This window comes from Tenrec ecaudatus, chromosome 4 (genome assembly GCF_050624435.1).
Source record: "Tenrec ecaudatus isolate mTenEca1 chromosome 4, mTenEca1.hap1, whole genome shotgun sequence".
Lineage (NCBI taxonomy): Eukaryota > Metazoa > Chordata > Mammalia > Afrosoricida > Tenrecidae > Tenrec > Tenrec ecaudatus.
In genome coordinates this window covers 172327839-172351061 of record NC_134533.1, presented here as the reverse complement: position 1 = coordinate 172351061, position 23223 = coordinate 172327839, and the positions used below count along the sequence as shown (strand labels likewise).

The 23223-nt window shown below is 50.2% G+C and overlaps 1 protein-coding gene across 3 annotated transcripts in view; it reads left to right on the top strand.

Moving 5' to 3' along the window:
• Positions 1-5202: 5202 nt before the first annotated feature.
• Positions 5203-23223, top strand: part of CTDSPL (CTD small phosphatase like) — a 141089-nt gene continuing 123068 nt past the window's right edge. For all 3 annotated transcript variants that reach the window (XM_075547049.1, XM_075547051.1, XM_075547047.1), the window contains exon 1: positions 5203-5360. In XM_075547049.1, coding sequence (XP_075403164.1) covers positions 5282-5360 — 79 coding nt within the window. In that variant the 5' untranslated portion in view covers positions 5203-5281. The remainder of the gene's footprint in view (positions 5361-23223) is intronic.

The window sequence follows — 23223 nt, the reverse complement described above, 5'->3', positions numbered from 1 at the left end:
CTCAGGTGGCCCTGAACCCTCCATCTAGAGGGTTCAAATGTAGAGGCTTTGCTCATACTTCAAGCCCAGTGAGTAGCTAACATGCATCCATTCTCTTCCCAAAAAATATATCTGAACTCTATCTACCCCTCTGGATTCCCACAGCTACCACTAGCTCCCTTCTGGATGAACTTGAGATCTCTGTGGGTTCCCCTCTTGAGGACTGCCCCTGACCCAACTTCTTAGTCATGGCTAACTTATTAAGCACATATCTGATTATGCCATTGCGGTCCCCAGAAAAAAGCCCTGCTGCCTATCCTGGGTGTCTAAGACTTTGATCTGGCAAGGGTTCCAAGGGAGGGAGGGAAAAAAATGAGAAGCTGATACCAAGGGCTCAAGTAGAAAGGAAATGTTTTGAAAATGATGATGGCAACAAATAAATGTACCAATGTGCTTGACATGATGCATGGATGGATGGATTGTGATGAGTTGTACGACCCCCCCCCCAATAAAATGATTAAAAAAACAGAACAGCTCCATATGATTTCTAAAGCTGTAAGTAAATATTTTGGAAGCTGGAGAAAACAAAGAAACAAAAATCTTAGAGGTCAGAGAGTTTATGTCAATGGGAGGAATAACTCAGAAAAGTAGGACAAGAATGGCTTTATAACTCAAACATTGTCATCAAAGTCACTGAATTATACATGTAGAAATTATTGGGTTGGTATATGTGGTGCCATATATATTCTCAACAACAACAACAAAAAATAAATTATTAAAAAGAAAGAAAAAGTCTTTGATCCGGGTCCTTCCCATCACCAGAGCCCTAAACTACGGCCAACAGGTGGGCTTTCAGAGCAGGTTCTCCCTGGCCTCTCAGCCTGCACACCGCTCCTCCCTCTCCTCCCAGATCACCAGCGTGCCCTGCCCAGCGCTCCTTCCGCAGTCAGCCTCCCTCTGTGCTCCCCAACCTCCTGCACCCTTTGAACCCAACTTCCCCTCCCAGATTGGGTTCCTCTTTGTGGGAGACGCCAAGGCAGCCTGCCCTTACCAATCCCACCATCTCCCTGCCTGCTCCTGCCCATAACCCCTTGTTTCTGGTTCACCAGCCCCCTTCCCAGTCCTTGTCATCTCAGTCTCTGTCCCTCATTCTCTCTGAGGGGTTCCTGGTCCTTTCTAGGTCTCCCATTTGTCTTTAAAGGGAAAAAAAAATCTAGCATTTCAATTAAAAGATGATCATCAAATAACAGGAAGTTAAAGATAAACACTAGGGATGAGGCCACTCAAACTTAGGAGTTTGGGGAACGTGGCTGTAAATGCTTGAGTTTCCCCGACCCTGTCTGGGTCCTCCTCTGGAGTTTGATGTGCTTGGCCCTCCAGAGGCTGCCAGCCGGGACTCTTCTTTGGTGGACTGCCCTCAGGCCCCTGGGGCCACTTGACCCCCATTCCCAGAGACCCCCGGAGGCTTCACACCCCAGGGCCAGCCCTTCTCACTAGTAGTTGTCATGAGCTAGTTTCTGACAGCCTAGCCCCCTTCCATGGCCGCAGACAACTCTGACATCACAGAGCCTAACACAGAGTAGGCATTCAGTACGTGCTTGTGTAGTAAATAAACACTCAAATGTACCTATCAGATCTTTTGTAATTTCTGGAATTTTTGTCACATAAGATAAAAAAATCATCTTTCCGTATTTGTTTGGCATGGTTTGTTCATTTAACCTGTATTCTTCTATCACCTTGAATAGGTTTTAAGGAGGGATCTTACTTGCCCAGTGTTGTTCTTACGTAACTACCATCAGGGGGTGGTTTTGGCCATCAGAAATGTTTTCTTAGTTTAGAAGGCTAAAAATCCAGATTCCGGGTGCCAGCCACAGGGGAAGCCTGTCTGTTTCTCTTCGCCCTGGGTCTAGAAGTTTCTTGGTGGAGGAACCCAGGTCCAAGGGACATGCTCCACACTGGGCTCTTCTTTCTGGGTGGTAGTGGTGCCCTGTGCTTACTTCGCTGTCTTGTAGGATAAAAGCTGTTGCAGGTCACACTCCTGGGAAACTCCTCTCCCATCGGATCAGGGTTGTGATAGGACTGAGGTTGGTGTCTCCCACCCTTAATCCTCTTCCAACTGGCTTTTCACATCAGATCACATTATGGAGGCCATTACATAACTGCCAGATTACATCACAACTAACAGACTAAACACTGGGGATCCTGGTCCTCCAGACATGCGGACAGTTTGGGATGGGGAGATCCCACAATTCAATGCTCGTGGTTCATCAAATCTCCAAATAGCAATTCTTGAATCTTTCTGTAAAATTAAGATGCAATCTCATCTAAGATGAGTTCAGTGAGGTATTATGCAATGGCTTATAATGGCAGTTTTAATGATTATATCACCACGTGGGAAAAACTTCCTCATCTTATAATTTTAAGCACTTTTTTTATAGCTCCATAACAATTATATCAGCATTGAGGCAAAGACAGGAAGAGCTGGACGGCAGAGATCGACTTAAGGAGGGCAGTGAAACTGTGGATGAACTTCATTCTTCAATCACTATATATGTAACAACGAGCTGAGATTTTAAATGAACTGGAACCGAAGAGGCCTAACGGCTTAAAAGAGAACCAGCTGCTTTCTCCTTGAGCCAGACAAAACCTTGGTGAGAGAGGTTTGTGGCTGGTGTGTGGTTGTTTGAGTGAGCTCAGGAAGCCTAGAAAACTGGCGATTAACAGGTAAGGGGATGACTGTCACTAGAGGGCCCTGGAGAGCCAGGGCTGCAGGAGAGCCCAAACAGGAGACAGCTAAAGTATAAAAATTCTTTCCTTTGGCCCTGTGGTCCTAAGCTAGAACAGCCCCCACCCCCCCCAAAGAGACCCAGCTCACAAGGCTGCAAATCAGTAAGCCCAAGGGCTCCTGTCCGCTTGGCTTGGCTGAAGGACCACGGGGATGCTGTGTCAGCAGGCTGCAGGGATGCGGATCTCCATGGTTACAAACCAATCACTGTAGGAGGCACAGTATCCCCAAGGCACCCCCATACAGCTGTCCCTCCGTGGTGATCCATCTTCCGTGCCTTAGGATTCAGCGGTGGTTTTCTATCGAAGTCAGAGAGTGTTTGATGTCTCCAGGCCCTGGGCCACCTACCAGGCATACTCTCATGTGAAGCACATTCACATTCCATAGCATTCGGTACAGCAAAGTCCTGGGTGGACGGTGTGTCGGAGCCCTCGTGGGGTCTGCACCTGGGAAGGCTGGCCTGGAGTCCCAGAGAGCCTGAGCTGCTTAAGCTGACCACATGAACACTTCACTTGGAACAAGCTGCCCGTTAGGTCGACCGGACACCAACTTCACACATATGTATCCCAAGGGCAGTTGACACCAAGCCCTGCCGGACTTACAGAGTCAGTCCCGGGGGGGCCTGGATTCGGGTGCAAAGAGCTCACCTCTCGCCTAACTACCTTTTCACAGCAGCTCCTGGGAAGTGGCTTCTTCCACATCAGGACCCTCTCTGGGCTCCACCAGCTGCGCAGGGCAGCCAGGCCTATGGGCACTTCTGCGAGCGTACTTTCAGACTTTGGAAAGGGAGGCGGGTTTCCCCGGAGAGCGCGCACGACTGGCTGCATTCAGCTCCCAGCTCCACGATGTGGAGGGGACTAGGTCTCTAACTCTGGCCTCCTGGAAGTCACCGGGCAGGTGGAAGAGCCTGCAGGCCCGCAGTGCGCGCGCAGCCCGGCGGGGGCGAAGCGCCAAGCTCGGGGCCCCAGTCCGCCCACTGACCCCACCCACCCTGCGTCACGCCCGCCGGCCCGCCCCGGCCTCCGGATTGCTGGGGAGTGCGCGCGAGGGCTCCCGCCCCGCCCACGGGACCGCCCCCCTGCGGCACGGCCCCGTCCCCGGGCGGCCGGGGCTGCGCGTGTGGCCTCCAAGTTGGAACCACAGGGCGCGGGCGCGTCAGGCTCCAGCCAGCCCACCTCCGGCTTTCCCCGCTCGCCCGGGCCCTGGCGCGCTCTCTGGCCTGCGGGGCCCGCTGCTCCTCGCAAGTGCAGTCCGCGGCGGGTTCCACCGACCCCTCAGGCCCTGTCGGGTCCCCTCTCTGCCGACCCCCCGACTCCCTAAGTGCAGAGCTCGGGGAAATAGATGTCCAGGACTCAAGACGCCCCTTCCACGCGCCGTCGACACCCCCGCGTGCCTGGCTTGCCAGGAGTTTGGTCCTCGCGGACCGGCCGCCCGACACGCGGACTCTCGGGCTGGAGGCGGACACAGGTCCGCTGGCCCCGCTCTCCAGGTGCCTACGGTCGCGTCCGCAGATGCCCCTGGGTGTGCAGACCCAGCCCTTAACCCCGCGAGCCCCGGGGCGCCCCAGCCTGCAGGCTTCCTGGGACTCTGGCAGCCTCGCCAGGCGCCTCCCTCCCCGCCCCGCGCGGCCCCTCTGCAGGCAGCCGGGGCGTAAACCCACTTCTCAGCCCCCCACCGCCCACCACCTCCGCAGCCCGCGGCCGGCGCCGCCAGCGCCGCAGCCCACGCACCTATCCGGCACCGCCTCCGCTCGGCCCCCTCCTCACGCCCGCAGCCCCGCCGGCAGCCCCCGGCCCCGGGCACTCTCCGCATGCACACCGCCGGCCCCGGCTGAGCCCCGCCACGTCCCTCTCCGCACCCGCCCGTCACAGACCCCTGCCCGCGTCCCTTACAGCCCCGCACCGTTTGCCGAGGTGCCCCGGCAGCCCCCTCCCCTCGCTGGCCCCCCACGTCCCCCACCAGAACTCCTCTGACGTCCCTTGCAACCCAAGCCCCTCGCCCCCCTCATCTGCCTCGGAGCCCCACACCCGGGCGCCGGGCCGCCCCCGCCGGGGCCCCTCTCCTCGCCCCGCACCCCTCCCCGCGGGGCGGGCGGCGGCGGCGGCGGCGGCGGCGGCAGAGGCCGGTCCCCGGGCCGGGACACACCCACCCGCCCGCCCTCCTCCTTCCCTCCCTCGCTCCCGCCCTCGCTCCCCTCGGCTCCTTCTCCCTCGGCCGCCCGCTCCCGCTTCCCGCGGCGCCCGGCCTCCCGCTCCGCCTCTGGGTGCGCGGCTCTCCCGGGCGCGGCTCCGGGGTTCATGGTGACGAGGCGGCGGCCACTCCAGCCCAGCGGCGGCGGCGGCGGCGGCGCGGGCCCGGGCTGCCTCTCTCGGAGCTCGGGGCCCGGCGGCGGGCGCGCCCAGGCGGCAGCGGCGGCGGCGGCGGCGAGCGCCCCCCCGGGCCCGCGGCCCCGCGCGCCCCCCGCGCGTCTGGCTGGCGGGGGGCCGGGCCCGCGGGCGGCCGCCGCGTCACGCACCCATGGACTGCCCGGCCATTATCACCCAGGTGACCAACCCCAAGGAGGACGAGGGTCGCGCGCCCGGCGCCTCGGAGAAAGGTAGGAGGGGCGCGGGCGAGGCGGGTGGTGGGAGCCGGGGTTCTGCTCGCCCCACGCCGGCGGAGTTGGCGGCCGGGCCCAGGGCAGGGGGCTGCACCCGGCGGAGAGGGTGCCGGGCCCAGGGAGTGTGTGCGCGCAGGACGGGAAGGGTGCGGGGCCCCTGCCGGAGAGGCTGCGAGTGTGAGTGTGCCGCCTGGAAGAGTGTGAGAGGGGGCGTGCGTGCGCCAGCCCAGGGTGTGAGGGCGGGCGTGTGAGCACCTCACCGCGAGGCAGGCAGTGCGTGCGCGCGCCTGCCCACAGAGAAGTTGTGAATGTGGGTTCGTGCCTGCCTGGCCGCTTGTGTGTGTGCGCACGGACAAAGCGGTTATAAGCGGAAGCACCTAACAGATTGTGAGCCTGATGAATGCCTGCGAGTTTGTGTGTGGGTGTGCAGTCACGCCGGGTATGCATGTGTGTATGTATGAACAGAGAGGTTGTGTGTGTGTGTGCGTGTTGTCCAGAGTGTATGTATTTACGTGTGTGGTTCTGTGTCTGCATCACTCAGCTGGCAGAGTGAGGGTGTCCTGTAGATCGGCTGGGAGGATATGTGTGTATTTCCACACAAGAAAGTCATCTGTGGGTCTGTGGATATGACCAAGAAGCTGTGTGTGCAGATGTGTGTGCCTGCCATGTGTTTTGTGTGCACAAGACAGTGAAGCTGCGTGCCTGGGTGCAGCAAAAAGTGGTGTGTGTGTGTGTGTGTGTGTGTGTGTGTGTGTGTGTGTGTGTGTGCGTGTGCGCTGTAGTGGGGCCGGGCTGAGCCACTCCTGATCCGCCCTTCCTGGCTGTTGGCCGTCTTGGTGTCCCCAGCCTGCTGTGATGACCCACTCCAACTTGGGGCATTCTGGAAAGTGCTGGCAGCACCCCCTTCCAGAGACCTGGGCAGGGCCTGAGCCTGCACTGTACTGCAAACCCCTGGTATTATTGGTGTACATTTGGGCCCTTATTCCGGTTCCTTCTTGTCTCAGCCCCTTTCTGAGACCTGATGTATTCCACCCCTCCCCACTGTGCCCTGCGCAGCGTCCATCTAGTGGCCTCTGACTTGGAATGTTTAAAGGGCCTAGAATGCTGACTCCTTTCATTCTGGCCCCTTGCTGCTCCTGGCGCCTTGCAAACACCTGGACTGAGGTCAGGTGTGGCCCACCCGCCAGGTCAACTTTGGGAAGGAGTCTGCTGTCTCCCACGTAATACCACTTGGCTGTGCCAGTGGGTGAGGTATGCAGCCATATCTGGAAGCAGCCCGGAGGGGGTTGGGGTTGGGGGTGGGGAAGGCACTCTGCTACCTCTCTCTGAGCATGGGCTTAGGGTAAACCCACGGGAGCAATGCATAGAACCACCAGAGGTGCCAGGGCGTTGGGGATTTGTGCTCTTTGGTGGCAGTACATCTCATATGTATTCGCAGACTTGTTCCTTTTATGTAAAGCGGGAACTCAAACTCAACCAAGCTTTTTGGTGTATCTTCAAACAGGCTAACATAAAATCGGCAAGACAGTGTCCCCAGTGACGCTGCACAACTCCCAGGGGCCCCGTAGCCAGGCCTGAGGTGATCTGGGTCTCTGGCCCTTCCGCTTGGTGCTGTGGCCTCTCTGCTGTCAGGGCCCTGCTGCTCGGTCTCGGCTGGGCATGTGCCCTGGGGGAGCATTCCGTAGGAGGCTTGAGTGTGTTGGATGCCTGTGCTCCTCCCCGGCTCTGGAGCCAGTGTTCCCCGGGATGCTTTCCCAGAGAATCCACAGCCTCTTGTTATGAGAGGTGGGGCGGAAAGCAGGGAAATATTTGTCAGAGCTTCAGCCCCCCTGCCTTTCCTGCCCCAGTCCAGCAGCGTGAGCCTCGCCTGTTTACCCTTGTCCGAAGCTGCTAAGATTCCTAATGCAGGGCCCATCTATCAAAACTGTGTGCCGCTACTCAAGGGTGGTTCTTGGGTGGTTGAAGGGGCTGACCTGGCTTTCCCTGCCCATCACGTCACGACCTGTAACAGCCCGTGGGTTTTCTTTTCCCCGCGTCAGGTTGGCTGTGTGTTCACTGCCGGAGGGAACGCTTCACCTACTGCTCTGGGGTGGGGAGTCTGGCGAGTATGTCCTGCCTACTGGAGCATTAAAATCCTATTTAGTTTTTTGCACTTAAAAAAAAAAGAAAGAAAGAAAGAAAGGAATTTTGGTGACGTACAGTGCCGCCAGAAACTCTAGAGCAGTGGTTCTCAACCTTTCTAATGCCAGGACTCTTTAATACAGTTCCTCATGTTGTGGTGATCCTGTATGGGGACGTTTCTGCATGTGGGCGGACCCGCCTGGAGATGGATAGAGGAGCGGTGTCTTGGTTCCTAAGACCATCGGGAATATGGTTTTAGGGGACCCCTGTGAAAGGGTCGTTCAACCCCCAAAGGGGTCTCGATTCACAGGTTGAGAACCCCTGCTCTAGAGGCAAACTTTGAAGCAATGTTTCCAGGCCCAGAAGCCACTCAGCAAGTTCAGCAGTGTTTCTCGATCGAGCATGTTGGCTTCTGGAGATGCATAGGCCCCCTCGCATGGTTTAAGCCTCGAGGACTGCATCGTCATTTTGTATTTCCACTCTTGGATGTCTTCAGGTGGCTTGTTTTGGTTTTAAACGTTGGCTTTCATCCATCCTTTATTGGTTTCAGAAGTTCGCTTTCACCATTTATGCTGAAAAATAGGGATGGTGGTTGGGTCTTTGGTTTGCTGTGAGCATTCAGAGGAGATGATATACCGGAAGCACTGGGCTGCTTGCTCAGTGTGTCACTGTGCTATATATACATCTTCTGTTTGGTATAGAATGTGCGAAGGAAGTGCTGAGAACGGGCTGTGATCATTGGCATGAGTTGGATTCCTTCTTGCCCCATTGCCACATGGGGTGCACCATTCAGGAATGACTGTCACCCGGTCTGTCTCAAAATACCACACTCACTGTCATGGAGTCAATTCCGACCCGTAGCGACTCTGTAGGACAAGGTAGACTTACCCCTGTGAGTTTCCGAGACTGTAACTCTGCGGCAGTGGACAGCCTCGTCTTTGTCCCACAGAGCTGATGGTTTCGAACTGATGGATGACCTTGTGGGAAATAGTCCAACTCATAACCATTACACCACCCGGTCTGTAGAGCAGGTTTATTTCTCAGAGCTGTGTTTGGTTTGATTGATAGCATAAAGATGCAGAGACCGGTTTCCCTAGGAGTTTAGCTTGGCCTACTTTCCTGTTGGACATTGGCAAGTCAATACCAAAAAGTCAAATGACCCCATAGAAAATCTGATAAGAGGCACAAACAACTGAAATGGCCAATAAAATATGAAATGGTGTTCCATGTCATATGAAACACTTCCGTGATTAGCTTGGTTAAAAACATTTAAGTGCCTTCTAATATTCAAAGTAGGTATAGGTATTGGAAAATACTTTTGTGAGAACATGAAATGGATGGATTTCTTGGGGAGTAACATAGCCCTGAATCAGTCAGGGATGCATTTGGCGGCAAATAACAGAATGCCTGAGTGTGGCTTAAACTAACAGGCATGTATTCCTCTTGCACCACAAGCAATTTGGAGATAGGCTGCTGCTGGCTTTGGCTCAGTAACTCACTGGTATAGGGCCAACACCACTATGATTCACCTTAGCTATCCCTCATGCCACAGCATGGCTGCCACCTCTCCAAATACCATACCACGCTGAGCGCAGAAGAAAAGGGACAGTGCCCGTCATGGCTGTCCCTTTTACCTCGAAAGCAGAAACGTTCTAGAAACCCTCTGAATTCACTCAAGCAAATATTTGCTGGTGTTTAGTTGGGTAAAACTAGGTCACAAGGCTACCTCTAGCTGCAAGTAAATCTCAGAAACGGAGTTTTTTTCCAGTCCCTGTAGTGGGAGGTGGGATGGGAGGGCAAATGGATGGGAAGAGGTGTCGGTTCAGCCAATCAACAGTGTTGACGACACCGCCAAAGCCCAGGATCTCCTTGGGGGTTTCTGGCTTTGAGAAATATTCTCATTTGTGCCTATAGAAGAATGGACAAGGATTTTTACCGATGGTTACATTGCTTGCAATAGCAAACATTAGAAACATCCTTTGTGTCAATGAATAGTGGATTTGAACAGATGTGAACCTAGATTTCAGATCATTTTTAGTTAAACTTTTGAGTAAGTAATGCTATATTTTCATCCATTCCATTAGATAATTCTTCTCAGTTGAAAAGAATGAGTTGTATTAGATCTGAACACACTGCGATGGACATTTTCAAGACAGTATAAAGAAAATAAAGCAAATGTATCGAACAGGACAAACAGTATAAACCTGTTTGTTTCTGTTTGTTTTTTTTAAAAAACCACACACACATTCATAACTGGGCTGATGTCTAGACATGCACACAAACAGCCCGCAGGGAAATCCTTCAGAGCAGCAGTGACTCTTTCTGGGGGGAGGGGACAGGGTGTGTAAAGTGAAAGGGCACTTCTTTGGCCTTTTTGTTTAAATATATTTGTGCTCTACATAGGAACTTTTAGAATCAAGAGAGAAAGGAAATTTCCTTGTTTGGAGAGAAAGAAATAATTTAAGGGAACCGACCATTAAAAAGAAGAAGAAAAAATAATTCTCGCTGAAAAGTTGTAATCCTTAGCAAGAGATAGCAACTATAGTTAAACAGTTGTTTGTAAGCTAAGCCCGTGCCCCTTGACGAGCCGTCTGCAGGCAAGTTTGTTTGGGCAGGTATTTGGGCCCACAAGGCTAGGTATGTTTCCTCCAACTGTTTGCAACACTGAAGTTTACCTCCGGGACTTTCAGCCTTTGGGCTGCTAACATTATAGCAGGAGTCTCTTGGAAACAATTATTTCAGATGACAGAGGTGAACAGATTCAAACTAGATGCCAGTTAGCTTTCTTAAGGAAACCTTTTAAAGGGTGGTTTTGCCCTCACATGGAGTTGTAAGAAAGCGAGATCCACTATATCTTTGACTCATTCCTTCACCCCACCCCCCTCCACCCAATGGTAACATCTTGCAAAACTATAATACAATATCACAACCAGGATTATGAGCATTTGGTAGGAGCCCTGGTGGCGTAGTGGCTATGCGTTGGGCTGTGACCCCTAAGGCCAACAGTTCAAAACCACTAGCCTCCCCTTGGGAGAAAGATGAGACTTTGTCGGCCCCCTAGAGTTACAGTCTCAGAAACCCACAGGAGCAGTTCTCCCCTGCCCTAAGGGTCTGCTATGAGTTGGAATTGACTCTGTGACAGTGAGTTTGCTTTGGTTTTTGAAGTTCCAGTGACAGGGATACAGAAAGATTCCTGAAGATGCCCTTTCGCTGCTGCACCCCCATATCTTTTAGCGCCTGCCGTGCCTTTCCTCACCACCCCCAAACCCCTCCTTGAACTCCGAGAAACCTTTCGTAGGTCCTCCAGCATCTCGTCACTTCAGGGAAAAGGTCAGGATGTGGGCTTTTGGAATTGGCATCGTGCTCTGGCAATTCACCCAGGTGGTTGTGTACACAGTCACAGTATGCCGCGACACGAATGGGCCACCGCTTGTTTCACCCCTGCCCCTTCACGGGACATCCCGGTGGTTTCTTCAGTGTTGGCTGTGACGACGTTGCTGCAGATGTCCACGTACATGTACTGTGTGAACATCTGTGTCACCCTGCGTCACATCTGTATTTCTCAGGGTCACTGACACGTAGCAGTTGCACATTTACTTTTGAAAGGAGCTGTCGTGTTTTCCTGAGGAGCTGAGCCATGGTGCCTTCCCACCCCTTTCTCTGCACTGTCGCCAGCGTGTATCTCGTCAGACATTCTGATAGATGTGTAGAGGGACTGCTGTTGTCAAGACCTTGGTTTACTTGGGTCCATAATCGAGGGCTAAGCTTTCGTTTGCGTTTTCCTAATCGCTAAGGATGGTGAGCACCTTCCTTCTGTTTCTTTTCCTCCTTTGAAACTTGTGGATGCAATGTCTCTTTGCGTCTTCTGCCCATGTTCTAACAGGATTCCGTGAGTTTGTCCACTGTTGAGTTTTGAGAATTCTTTACATAGTGTAGGTATTAGTTCTTTGTCAGGTACATAATTTGTAGTTATTTCCCCCACTCTCTGGCTTGCCATTTGTCTTCTTCACAAGGTCTTAGGGAAAAAATTAAATTAAATATTCGGTTTAATTCTCCCTCTTACCTGTCAGTTGCTGTACTGTGGTGGCTTGCATATTCCAACGATGTGGGAGACTGTGTATTTGTTTTGTCAAATACCTGTGGGGTCACCCATGTAGGACAGGTACAGAGATCCCTGACAGTCCATCTAACAGAGCAGGGGGATACTGTCTGGTTTACAGCCAGTAGAGGTGTGCATTGGGCTGTAGCCTTTCACCATACTTGTTCTATCTCTGTGCTGAGCAGATCATCTGAAGAGCTGAGCTGTGAGACCAGAATGTGGCATCTGATTGGAGGAAGACTCCACTTTGCTTGCTAAATGAAGAGAAGACTCGAAGCCATTATGGATGGAAAGCCACAACTGCAACCTTCAGTGTAGATGACGCCGCAACAGGAAGAAAACAAATCCTCACAACTGGACCAATAGGCCGCATGATGATAAATGGAGGAAGGATGGATGGTGTCAGGACTTTAGATCACTTGGATCCGCAATCGACTTCTAAGGAAGCAACACTTTCTTCCCACCTGGCTCATAAGAGAATGAAGAAAAAAATGAAGATGTAAGGGAGCAATTAGTCCAAGGAACTAGCGGCCCACCTGAACCACAGACTCCTCTAACTTGAGAGGAGAAGAACTAGATGGTCCTGGCTACCACGACTGGCCAGTACTGACCAAGACCACAGTGGAAAGTCTTGGTCACGTGGGGTAAAAAGGTAGAACAGCACTCAAAACTAGCAACAACATCAACCAAAAGCAGACACTAAGTCTACTTGCTGGTCTGAAAGACCCTAAAGCAGCGGTTCTCAACCTGTGGGTCATGACCGCTTTGGGGGTCGAACAACCCTTTCACAGGGGTTGCCTGATTCATAACAGTAGCAAAATGACAGTGATGAAATAGCAAAGAAAATGATTTTATGGTTGGGGGTCACCACAACATGAGGAACTGTATGAAAGGGCCACAGCCTTAGGAAGGTAGAGCACCACTTCCCTAAAGGAACCCCCAAGGCTATTACCTTTAGACAACCTTCTAACTTGAACTCAAGGTACTCCCATAGGCTACCTTTCAGCTGAGTCATAGACGGGCCTGTCAAACAAACAGTAACACACTTCAAGAAACTGCCCCGGAGAAAACCAACTATGCCAGACCAAAGAGCAGCATCTGCCCCCACTAAAGATGAGAAGACACGGGGGCACAGGAAACCTGGACATGCAAAAGCGGGCACCTGACCTGCCTCCAGGCCACCTTGGGGCGTGTTCAAACTGCCAACCAGCAGTCAAGTGTCTATACCATTTGCATCATCCAAGGCTCCCTCAAATTTGGGGTACATGAGGCAAAAAGGAAGCTCGAGGAATTCACCGCCCCGTCATACCTCAGGGACCGATGTCCTTAGCCAGGCCACCTTCTTCTCCCCACCTTTCAGGTTGTCATCAGTTTGTCGGGCATGTGTGTGTGTGCGTGGTGGTTGTTGGGCATCATCGCATCAGTTTGGACTCAGAATGGAACACCACCCAGGAGACAAAACCTCACCATCCTCACTTGTAGGAGCAGTCTGATTTCCTTCTTCCAAGACCAAATTGTTTGTTGTTCTGCCAGTCTACAGTGCAGTACATATTTTTTCGTCAGCACCATGATTTAAATGCATCACTTCTCCTATGTACCTTGAGTGCTCGGGGTTTACTGTTGTGCTCAGTGGGAGAAAGAGGGACAGGTGCATCTGCTTCATCCTCCTCAAAGCAAACATCTCCTGCTTCACTCTGTGAAGAACTTTTCTTTGTGACTTGAGTGAAAATTGACAGTGCAAATCTGTTTTCCATCCAGCAGCTCATGCACATTTTGTTTGGTAGCATTGATTGCAGTTCCCACGATGTCACCACTTTCCCACTTCCTCCCTGGGCTGCCTTTTCCCTTTCCCTCCTGAATTTTGGCCCTGAGCCAGTGTTGCCCCTTTATCCTTAGATGGTTGATATTCTGGGGAGTATGGACCTCCCTAGTGTACTTGCTGACCTTATAGGCCTATCTATCATTTGACAGAAGAACCCTGGTGGAACCTCTCAGGTCAATGCTGGACTGCTAACTGCAAGTTTGACAAGTTCATGCCCACAGACTACTCCATGGGAGAAAGATGAGGCTATCTGCTTCCATGAAGATTTGTACCTACAGAGACCCTATATAGATTCTCCATGAGTCAGACTTGACGATGACAGTGGGTTTTGTTTTTGGTTTATCATTTGACTGAAAGTTGAGCCACAGTGGTGGCTTCAAGGATTCAAGGGTGACTAAGGGCCCCCAGAGCCCTGGTGGCATAATGGCGGCATCTTGGGCTGTGGTCCACAAGGTCAGCAGTTTGAAACCACTGGCCGTTCCTCAGGAGAAAGATGCAGCTTTCTACTCCTTTAAAGAGTCACAATCTCAGAAACTCATAGGGGCAGCTCTACCCTCCCCTACAGAGTTCCTATGAGTCACGATTTACTCAGTGGCAGTGAATGAGTGAGTGAAGGGCCACTTCTAGTCTTGGTCTACCAATCTCTTTCAGACCCGCAATCTTCTTATTATTATCATCAATTTGAGTTTTGTTCCATGTAATTTCTCTCACTCTATTCAGGATTTCTGATTGTAATCTCTGTCAGGTTAGTCAGCCATGATAGCTGGGCACCATCTATTTCTTCGGGTCTCTGGATCATAGAGACTGGAGTTCCCATGGTTTATTAGTCCTCTGGACTCATTATTTCCATGTGTCCTTGATTTTCTTCACTATCCTTTGCTCCAGACAAAGAGATCCCAGTAGATGAAGCTTAGATGGCTGCTCACAAGCTTTTAAGACCCCAGTTCCTACTCACCAAAGTGCATTGACTTTATAGACTGTGTTATGCCAGCTGACACTGGTGTGATCCGGAGTTCCCGAACCCACGACCTATTCCCTCAAGGGGTTAGGTTCTGGCTAAGATGCTCCACAGCTTTGCCCCTGGCATGCTCTCCTCTATCTGTGGACATAATTCCAGCACATAGAAATGCGTAGGTGGAATTAGCCAACGAGGAATCTGTTATGCACCTCCCTTTGCATGTCTATGTCTGCATCCTCTCTAGGTAACTGTTAGGACCGTTACTGCACAGGTTAGGTCTATAGGAGTACTTACTTTGTTGCATTTGGCTCTTCTGCTCCTCCCAGTGTCTTCCTTTGCTTTGGTCATGCTGTGCTGCCCTCTCCATTATAGTGCCTTTCCCTTCACCCAAGTTAATATGTATCCATCTTCTCGTTAGTAATTTACCTTTCCTGCCCCTCCCACCGCTGGTAACCTTCACAGAACATTTCCGCAGGGAGGTCTTGGCTTGACTTTTCAACAGTAGTGGCCTCCTACAATCTTTGTCCTTTTCTCATTGGCTGGTTTCACTCCGCACGATGTCCTCCGGCTCATCCATGTGTTCAGGTGGCTCCAGGTTCCTTTCCTTTGTGGTGTTCCATTGGGTGTAGGGACCACAGGGTGCAATCCCCCACTTGGGTTGTTTCCATCCTTTTGCGTGTTGGTGGGTGTGCACTGATTAACCTTTAGAAGAATGGAATTGGAGGACTGTCATCTGAAAGGGTTTCTTTTAATGTCGTTGAAAGGACCAGCGTGAAAGTCAAACTGCATTGGTGCTTTTAGAATCTGGACTGCCACCCACATGAGACGTGAGAATGAGCTCAGGGTGAAATCAAACCTAGACCAGGAAGGTTTCCATGGAAAATGTTTAGCCCGTCTTCAAAGGATGTATTCATAAACTTGGATCTTAACACCAAACCTGCACGTTCCCGTTCCCGGGTATGCTCATGGGAATATATTTTGGATCTGTTATTCTAGTTGGTTGGCAGGTATAGTTAATGCCGTCTCTTCTTTTTCGGTGAATAAAGTTCCTCCTTCAGGAAATAGCAATGTCTTCTAGGTGGGAACACAAAAGGAGCTGCTTTCTTGCCTGAGCCCTCGTGGTCACCAGAGAGGGCTGACCGGACAGAGATAGGAAAAGCAGCTTCCAGGCCGGCTGTCTTGGGAACAGGCTGGAGCTCCAGAAACTTGGCCGTGCTGTCTGGGGAGAAGTTCCTTTGGGACTTGGCAGGGGTGTTCGGTTCCAGAAGGGACCACTCAACTTTGATTCTGGTTTCTTTTTGGGGGAGGGGCTGCCTGAGAGAGCCAGTGGGGTCACCTGGTCCTTTCAGGCAAGAATTGGCGGAGGTCAGGAGACACTCTGGTCATCCATCATGCCAAACTTACAGAGATTCAAATAAAGGTGGGACACACTTTATCCACCCCCACCCCCCTTCCACTTGCTTTAAAAAGCCGCCCTGGCAGCACAGTGTGTTAGGTGTTGGGTTGCTAACCAAAAGGTCAGCAGTTCAAAGCCACCAGCTGCTCTGTGGAACAGTGATGCAGCCGTCCACTTTGGGAAAGACTGACAGCCCAGAAACCCTTTGGAGCAGTTCCACTCCGTCTTGAGGGGGTCATGTTCACAGAACAGAGGCCAGCAGCATCTGCCCCTGTTGCCAGCAGCTATTCAGGTGTTACAGCTAAAAAAGTGGAGTGTAAGAATTCTCAGGTGTGAAGCACAGCAGGACTGGGTGCATGGGATCATAACTGATGCATGGGTTTGTAGGGGCTGTGGGGGTGGGGGATGAGGAGTAGACAATGAAGGTGGGAAGGGGAGTGTGGTAGTTACATAATTTTGTGTCGACTTGAAGTGTAGGGGTGGAATCTAGCGTGTCAATTAGGTCACAGATTTATGGTGCCTCCTTATGGGCACACTTCCTCATAAGGAGGGTCCTGGGAACCTCCCCCCACCCCTCTGCTTCACCTTCTTGTTGGCTGGTGAGCCACTTGGAGACCTACTGGAGACTTGTGGGAGCCCTAGAAATGCATCCACCACCACTGGATCCACAAGACTTTGCACCCACCAGCCTGTGGTCTTCCTGCATTTTGCATCATTGCTTGTGGCTGTGTGCGTCTGAAGAGGGATTTTTGGACTAGTATTGGACTTACAGACTTGAGTTGAACTGGGCTGGATGTTTTCTTGATAACCAATTACTCTTTGATATAAAGCTCTTTCTTATACATATATGAGTGTCCCTAGTCAATCCTGCTTAACACAGGGAAGGAGCACTAAAGTGAATGTGATCACACAATTCACTTTAAAGGTGATTTAATTGGGTGGGGGTAGAAAATGTTCTGAAGTTGATTGTGGTATTGATTGTACAGTTCCCCTTGACTTGACTGAATGAGTGAATTGTGTCATAAGTGGATTATGTACCAATAAATCTGGAAAAAACCACCCTCACTGGATAGAGGATTAGACAGTATAGGAAAAATTGTAAAACTGAAGATGCAGCAATAGAAATTAGCCAAAGTGAGAGAAAGAGAGAGAGAGAGAGAGAGAGAGAGAGAGAGAGAGAGAGAGAAAAACAACCCTGAAAAAACCCTCAACACTAAAAAAGAACCAAAAAGAGAATCTGAATAGAACATTAGTGACTTTTAGGGAAATATGCTGTGGTCTAAGACATGATAAATATTAGGGGCTTCAAAAGTTTGTGGAAAATTTCAGTGCAAAGATAATGGAACTTGCTCATGATGTTTTGAAACTTCTCATAATGTTATTACATGGTATAGAAATTGTACAGTTAAATCTTACATATTTCAACTTGGTAAATTTTACCTAAAAGAATACATTGGTAGAAGGGAAATAATGGCAGGATATTGTTTGTTGACTACCGGTGGTGGTGGTGATGGTGGGGGGGGGGTCGTTATTCTACTATTACTTTATGTATATGTGAAATCCATAGAAAGGGATAAAACTAACCCCTTTGCGTTGTCTTAAGTCTTTGATTATCAAAAGTAATTCCGTCAGTGTCTGAAGAACTGCTTTTCCTATATTCTGCTCATTCAACTCTTGTCTTTTGTTTCTTTTTTAAAAAAATAAAGCCACAAGTTAAAAGAAAGAAAGAAAGCATTCTCAGGTCATGTGAAAGATATCATATATACCTTAGAACTTACTTTTCAGATCTGGGATCCAGGCCTAACAATCACTTGGAGTCCAGGACTTGCCTGGTGCGAATGGTTAATGTGATGAGCTGCTGACCGAAGGGTGGCTGTTCAAGGCCACCTAGAGGCTCCTCAGTAGAAAGGCCTGGCAATGAGTGCTGAAAATTCAGGCCTTGAACATCCTCTGTAGCACGGACACACAGAGGATCCCTGGAGTCAGAATCAGCTTGGCCAAAGCCCAACTCTGTACCATAGAGCCTAGTCCGACTCCTCGTGACCCTACAGCACAGAACTGAACTGCACCCCGCCCCCCACCCCCCGTGATTTTCCGTGCCTATAGATCTTCACGGGAGCCAACAGCCTCATCTTTCTTATTTAGACCGGCTGGTGGGTTCAAACTGCTGACCTTCTGGATAGGAGCCCAATAAGTAACCCACTATACCATCAACCTCAGGCTAATCTTTCCTTTTAAAACAAAACCAAAAATCAAATGACTTTGCTTACATTCTTCTTTCTTTTCCCTATAGTCCCCATGATATATCTTCCCCTAGGTTTTGTCTCTGTTGTCATTTTATTTTATATAGGGATGCATATGCACTGCTGTAGGTTAAATTAACTCCAGCAAATGTTTGCCAGCGTGGCTCGGAATAACAACACACAATGGAGCAGAGGCTTTCGGAACTGCTCAGGGTGTCGGCTGGGATGTGGATGTTTTTCCACTTGAGAGCAGACGGAGAACACTGGTGGTATAGTTCTCCGCAGGCGCGGCCTCGCCAGCAGTGGTCTTACGGATGCCGAGCACTGTGTAATGGCCTCGGTAATCATTCGTTTTGATTCCGAGGGAGTAGCTGCCTCAAGTTAAAAACTGAAAGGTTTCTTTGTCATCAGAATTTATAGGAAGGCCGTTTGCCAAAACAGCTTTAAGATCCCAATACTCAAAGCACCTAAAAAAAACGGGAGAGAAGTAGCTTACCACTTAATGACTGATGGTGTTCTTACCTTTAACGTGAGTCGCTAGTCTAAGCCCCCAGTGTTCCAAGTATGTTTGATGATCCTACCGCACCACCTTGAGTAAACACAGCCTTTGCGCGCCCGGGAGAAGTCGGTATTCATAAACGTAAGAGGCCATACTGTTTAAGTCGCTTACACTGTCTCGCTGCGTTCTGATCAGGATTCGGCTCCTAGGCTTAGCAGGTCATCAGTTTGTGCCAAGTATTTACCACCACTTGCTTTCAAGTCAGAAACCCTTGACTTTCGCTCTGAAGGCTGCAGGCAGCGCCATGTTTTGGCTCCTCTTTTCAAGGCAACTCCCCACCTCATTCATCTTTGTTTGGGTCAGAACAGAGCACTTCAGAGCAGTGTAAGATCGGGGTGCTGTGAACACCGTGGAAATGTGGAAGCACTCGCTGTGAGCCGGAAGGCTCTGTTCCAGAGGCCTGACTCCTGTGCTTGAATTTATTTTTAAGTTTAATTTTTTTGCTCAAGGTAAATTTGCCTCCCCAAATTAATCTTTATGGGACAGCCCAAGGTTATAAGAAGACATCATGCCTGGTAAGATAGCGGGTCAATGAAAACAACAGAAAGAGAAGACCCTTGATAAGACAGATGGATGGACACAGCGGCTGCAACAATGGACTCAAACATAAGAACAATTAAGAGGCTGGCCCAGGACTGGGCAGTGTTTCGTTCTGTTGTGCGCAGGGTCCCGGGGCGTCTGAACCGACTAGACTAACCACACCTAACTTAACCACAGCAGCAAGGTTACAATGCCTGTAGGTGTTGACAGCTTTGTGGTCACCACTGACTTTGAGAAAGCACCCCACCCCCCCCAGGAGAGTGATCCCTCTGAACTCTTCCCTCCTGTCCTTCCTTTCCAGAACACCGTTTAAAGGGAATGATACAGTAGCTAGCCTTTTGTGTTTGGCCTCTTTCAGAATACCTTTGGTAACTGGGTGGTTTCCTGTATCTGTAGTTTGCGCCTTTTTATTGCTGATGGCTGCTAGCCTGAAGGTTGGTGGTTTGATCCCACGTTGCAGGTCTACTTTGGTATATGAAAACCAGGATTGATGAACCTATAGGAACAGCAAATAGAAAAAGCGTGGGGGGTTTTTTTGGGGGGGAGGGTGGGGAAGGTACAGTGGTGTGTGTGTGTGTGTGTGTGTGTGTGTGTGTGTAAAAAGATAATGTCAAGGAGTCCAGGATGAAAAGAATGTTTGGAAACTGATTGTGAAAGCAATTGTCCAATTCTGCTTTGGCTTTATGTGATTGAAGTATGGAATGATATGATATATGTATTAATTCCCAATTAATTATATATATGTTATTTTTTATATATATATAAATATAAAATGGAAGGCTTGGCATTCTGCTTCTATGATGACTGCGGGAAAGAAATCTGACAGAGAGTTCACACTGGGTGGCCTTTTGACAGTGGGGCTGTTTCTGTGTGTGTTAGGGCCCCGGCGGCAGGCATACACACTGGGCTGTTTGCCCTCTTTAATCAGGTTGTCTTTTCAAAGCCGCTCACCACCCTGTGGGAGGAAGATGAGTCTTTCTGCTACCTTAAAGGATTCACAGTGTCAGAAACCCACCGGGCAGTTCTGCTCCGTCACACGGGTCGCTGTGAGTCAGAATTGACTCAATGGCAGTGGGTAGGTTGTGAGGGTCTGTTGTGGCATCTTGCCGGTGTCATAGGTACTCCTTAAAGACGGAGTTTGCTGACTTTTTGTGTGCGTGCTGCTGCTTTGCCATCCAGATATCACTTTTGGGGGGCGGGGGGAGGATGGGGCGTCAACACCAATAGGTACAAGAAGGAAGAAAATGTTCTAGTGTTTGGTGTGGTGATGATTGAACGGTTCAATTATATGATGCATTGATCAAAGCTCAATAAGACTAATTAAAAATAAAAATTGAATATTCAAAGGGAGGGTTCTTTATCTATTTTAGGATCCCTGGTGGTGCAGCAGTTACGCTTTGGGCTGCAATCCGCATGGTCGGTGGTTAGAAACGCCCCGCAGCTCTGCAGGAGACAGGCTGGGTTCTACTCCCCAAACAATTACAGTCTCAGAAGCCCAGAGGAGGCTGCTCTGAGTCAGTCTTGACTCGATGGCAGTGAGTTTGGCTTTTGGTTTGTTTTTGTTAGAGATTTTGAACAGAAGCCATTTATCAAATACATGCTGGCCAATCCAAGAGGCCTCTAGAAGAGTCCTGGACAAATGGAATTAAGAGATGATGGAATTTTTCCACACATCTTTTTAAGCCCCTCGTATTTTATTCCATTTTGTGGTTTGTCACTTCATTCCCTTTGCAGTGTCTCTGAGGAGCAGGAATTTCTCATTTTGATAAAGTCCAATGTGTCCGTTTGTTTCTTTTAAAGGGATCACACTTACGGTGTCGTGCTTAAGAATTCTTTGCTAAGGCAAGATTAACAATGATATTCTCCTCCGTTTCCTTCTAGAAATTAGGGGCTGGGAAGAAGACTTACAGTGAGGTCTGAAGTCCATTTGTAATTCATTTTTCTGCGTGAGGAATGGATTGAGGTTTTGTCTGGATATGGATTTCCAGTTGTCTCAGCGTCCCTTGTTGAAAAGATCATCTCTTTTCTACTGTATTTCCGTTGAACCTTTATTAAAAATCAATTCATGATAGATGGGTAGGTCTGTTTCAGGGCTCTCCCCTCTCCCTGAACTTTGATCAGCATCCTTAATGTGAAAGGATGCTAAAGCTTAGCACCATATTTATTCTGGCCCCCGAAAGAAAGTATTGGCCACGATTTAAACAAAAGAGAAGACAAAAGCATGTGGCTACCTGGAAAGGCAGGCTTACTCTGCATTCTCCATGGGGGCAGTATGGGGCAGCGGGGAGGGGGTGGCTTTGGAAAGGCATGACTTAAGACTTGCCTCATGTTGACCATAGGACGATTTTGTATATTATCTATCGCTTTTCAGGTTTAAAATGAGAAGTGGGAATTTCTTCTAAATCTTTGACTACCTGTGGAAAGCTTGACATGAAAGTAGGAGATGGGATAGAGAAGCATTTGTGGTTAAAGCAGTCTCTCACAGTTACACTCCCTCAAACTCCCTGCTGCTGACTCTGTGCTGACTCCTAGAGACCCAGAATGGGGTCCGCACTGCCCTGTGGGGTTCCGGAGTAGTAAAGCCTTGCCTTTCTCCCTGAGGACCCCTGCTGGGTTCAAACTGCTGACTTTGTAATTGCAGAGTTACCCTTCACTCACTGCCATCGAGTCAAGGCTGACTTCAAGGGACCCCTGTGGGATTCGGAGACTGTAACTGTTTACTGGAGTAGAAAGCCCAGTCTTTCTCCTGCAGAGCTGCTGGTGGTTTTGAACTGCTGACCATGCAGATCACAGTCCGACAGTTAACCACTATGTCGCCAGGGCTCCTGCATATATGGATACAAGGTAGTATAAACATAGTGACTGTCTTGATGGATCTAAGGGAACAAGGGGACTGCCACTAGAGAGGGGCTAGCTAGGCTCATGAGAGCCCGTGAGAAACCACTCTGACTGCCCGCAGCGTCAGGTGAAAAATGTCCTCAGGGGTTGGACTCCTGAAACCCCTGGGAAGGGTTGGTAGTGAACTCTGTCACCATCGGGTAAGGCAAGAGAAATCTGGTTGAGAGTGAATTACTCATCCAAGAAATGGGACTCCATTTGCCCAGAGGTCACAATTCGGTTTTGCCACCAAGACATGGCTTAGAAGAGTACAGAGAGGTGACTAGTGTTCGGGCTGGAGGAGCCCTCGCAGATGGCTGGCACGTGCTTCTGACTCCCTTCCCAGCCTCCCCCTGGGCCAGCTCTCCATCCTGTTCTTCGTGGGACTGCTAGCTATCAATTGCTAAGGCAGGACTCTGATCTCGTGGCTGCCCCCCAGGTACCCCTTGTGTCTCCTAGGTAAAAGTGTGGTGTTTCCCAGTCTGTTACCGTTCATGGGCTGACCCCGGGCCACCTTCCACCATGGGAAGCCATTTGCTGAGGCCCAATCCTCTGGACTTGTACAGAGTCTGTTTCTTGCAATGTCTTTTCCCTCACGGGACTGAGAATTCTTGTTGTCAGGTGCCCTTGAATTGGTTCAAACCCATAGCCACATAGGCTAGGCGAGGGGCAAGTGTGTCTCATTGATCCCCCAACAGCCTTAAGATGGAGGCATGATGGTCCCCATTGTACAACTGAGGAAACTGAGGCCCTGAGAATGTCAGTGACTAGGTGTAACTAAGTACTCGTTACGTGGCAGAGCCAAGAGTTCAACCTAGTCAGCCCAGCTGTAAAGTTCAGCAGGAACTTCCAGAACGATTTGAAGACCAGCACAAGCTCTTGGAGGCTTCCTCACCTTGTAAATAACAGCAACCATGTCTCCCAGGGGTGGTTCCTTCTGCTTCCGTTGGTGACCATTCTAGGGCTCGTCCAGGATGACAGGCCACAGTTCCTCATCGTGCATGGGGTTCTCTTATTTTTAGGACAGATCCTATGACCTCGATTCTTGCATTCATTCCCGTCCTTCTTGTGCACTACCAATACTAGGAGCCAGGCAAGTTCACAGAAGCCAAGAGTCTAGTATCATTTACCTCGGAAATTCTGGAAGAAGGAGCCGCTCTCCCTTTTACCACTTACTATTTCCAGTTGTATCATTACATTAGAATGGCATTTTCAAATGCCTATAGAAAGCGTGTCCTTGCAGGT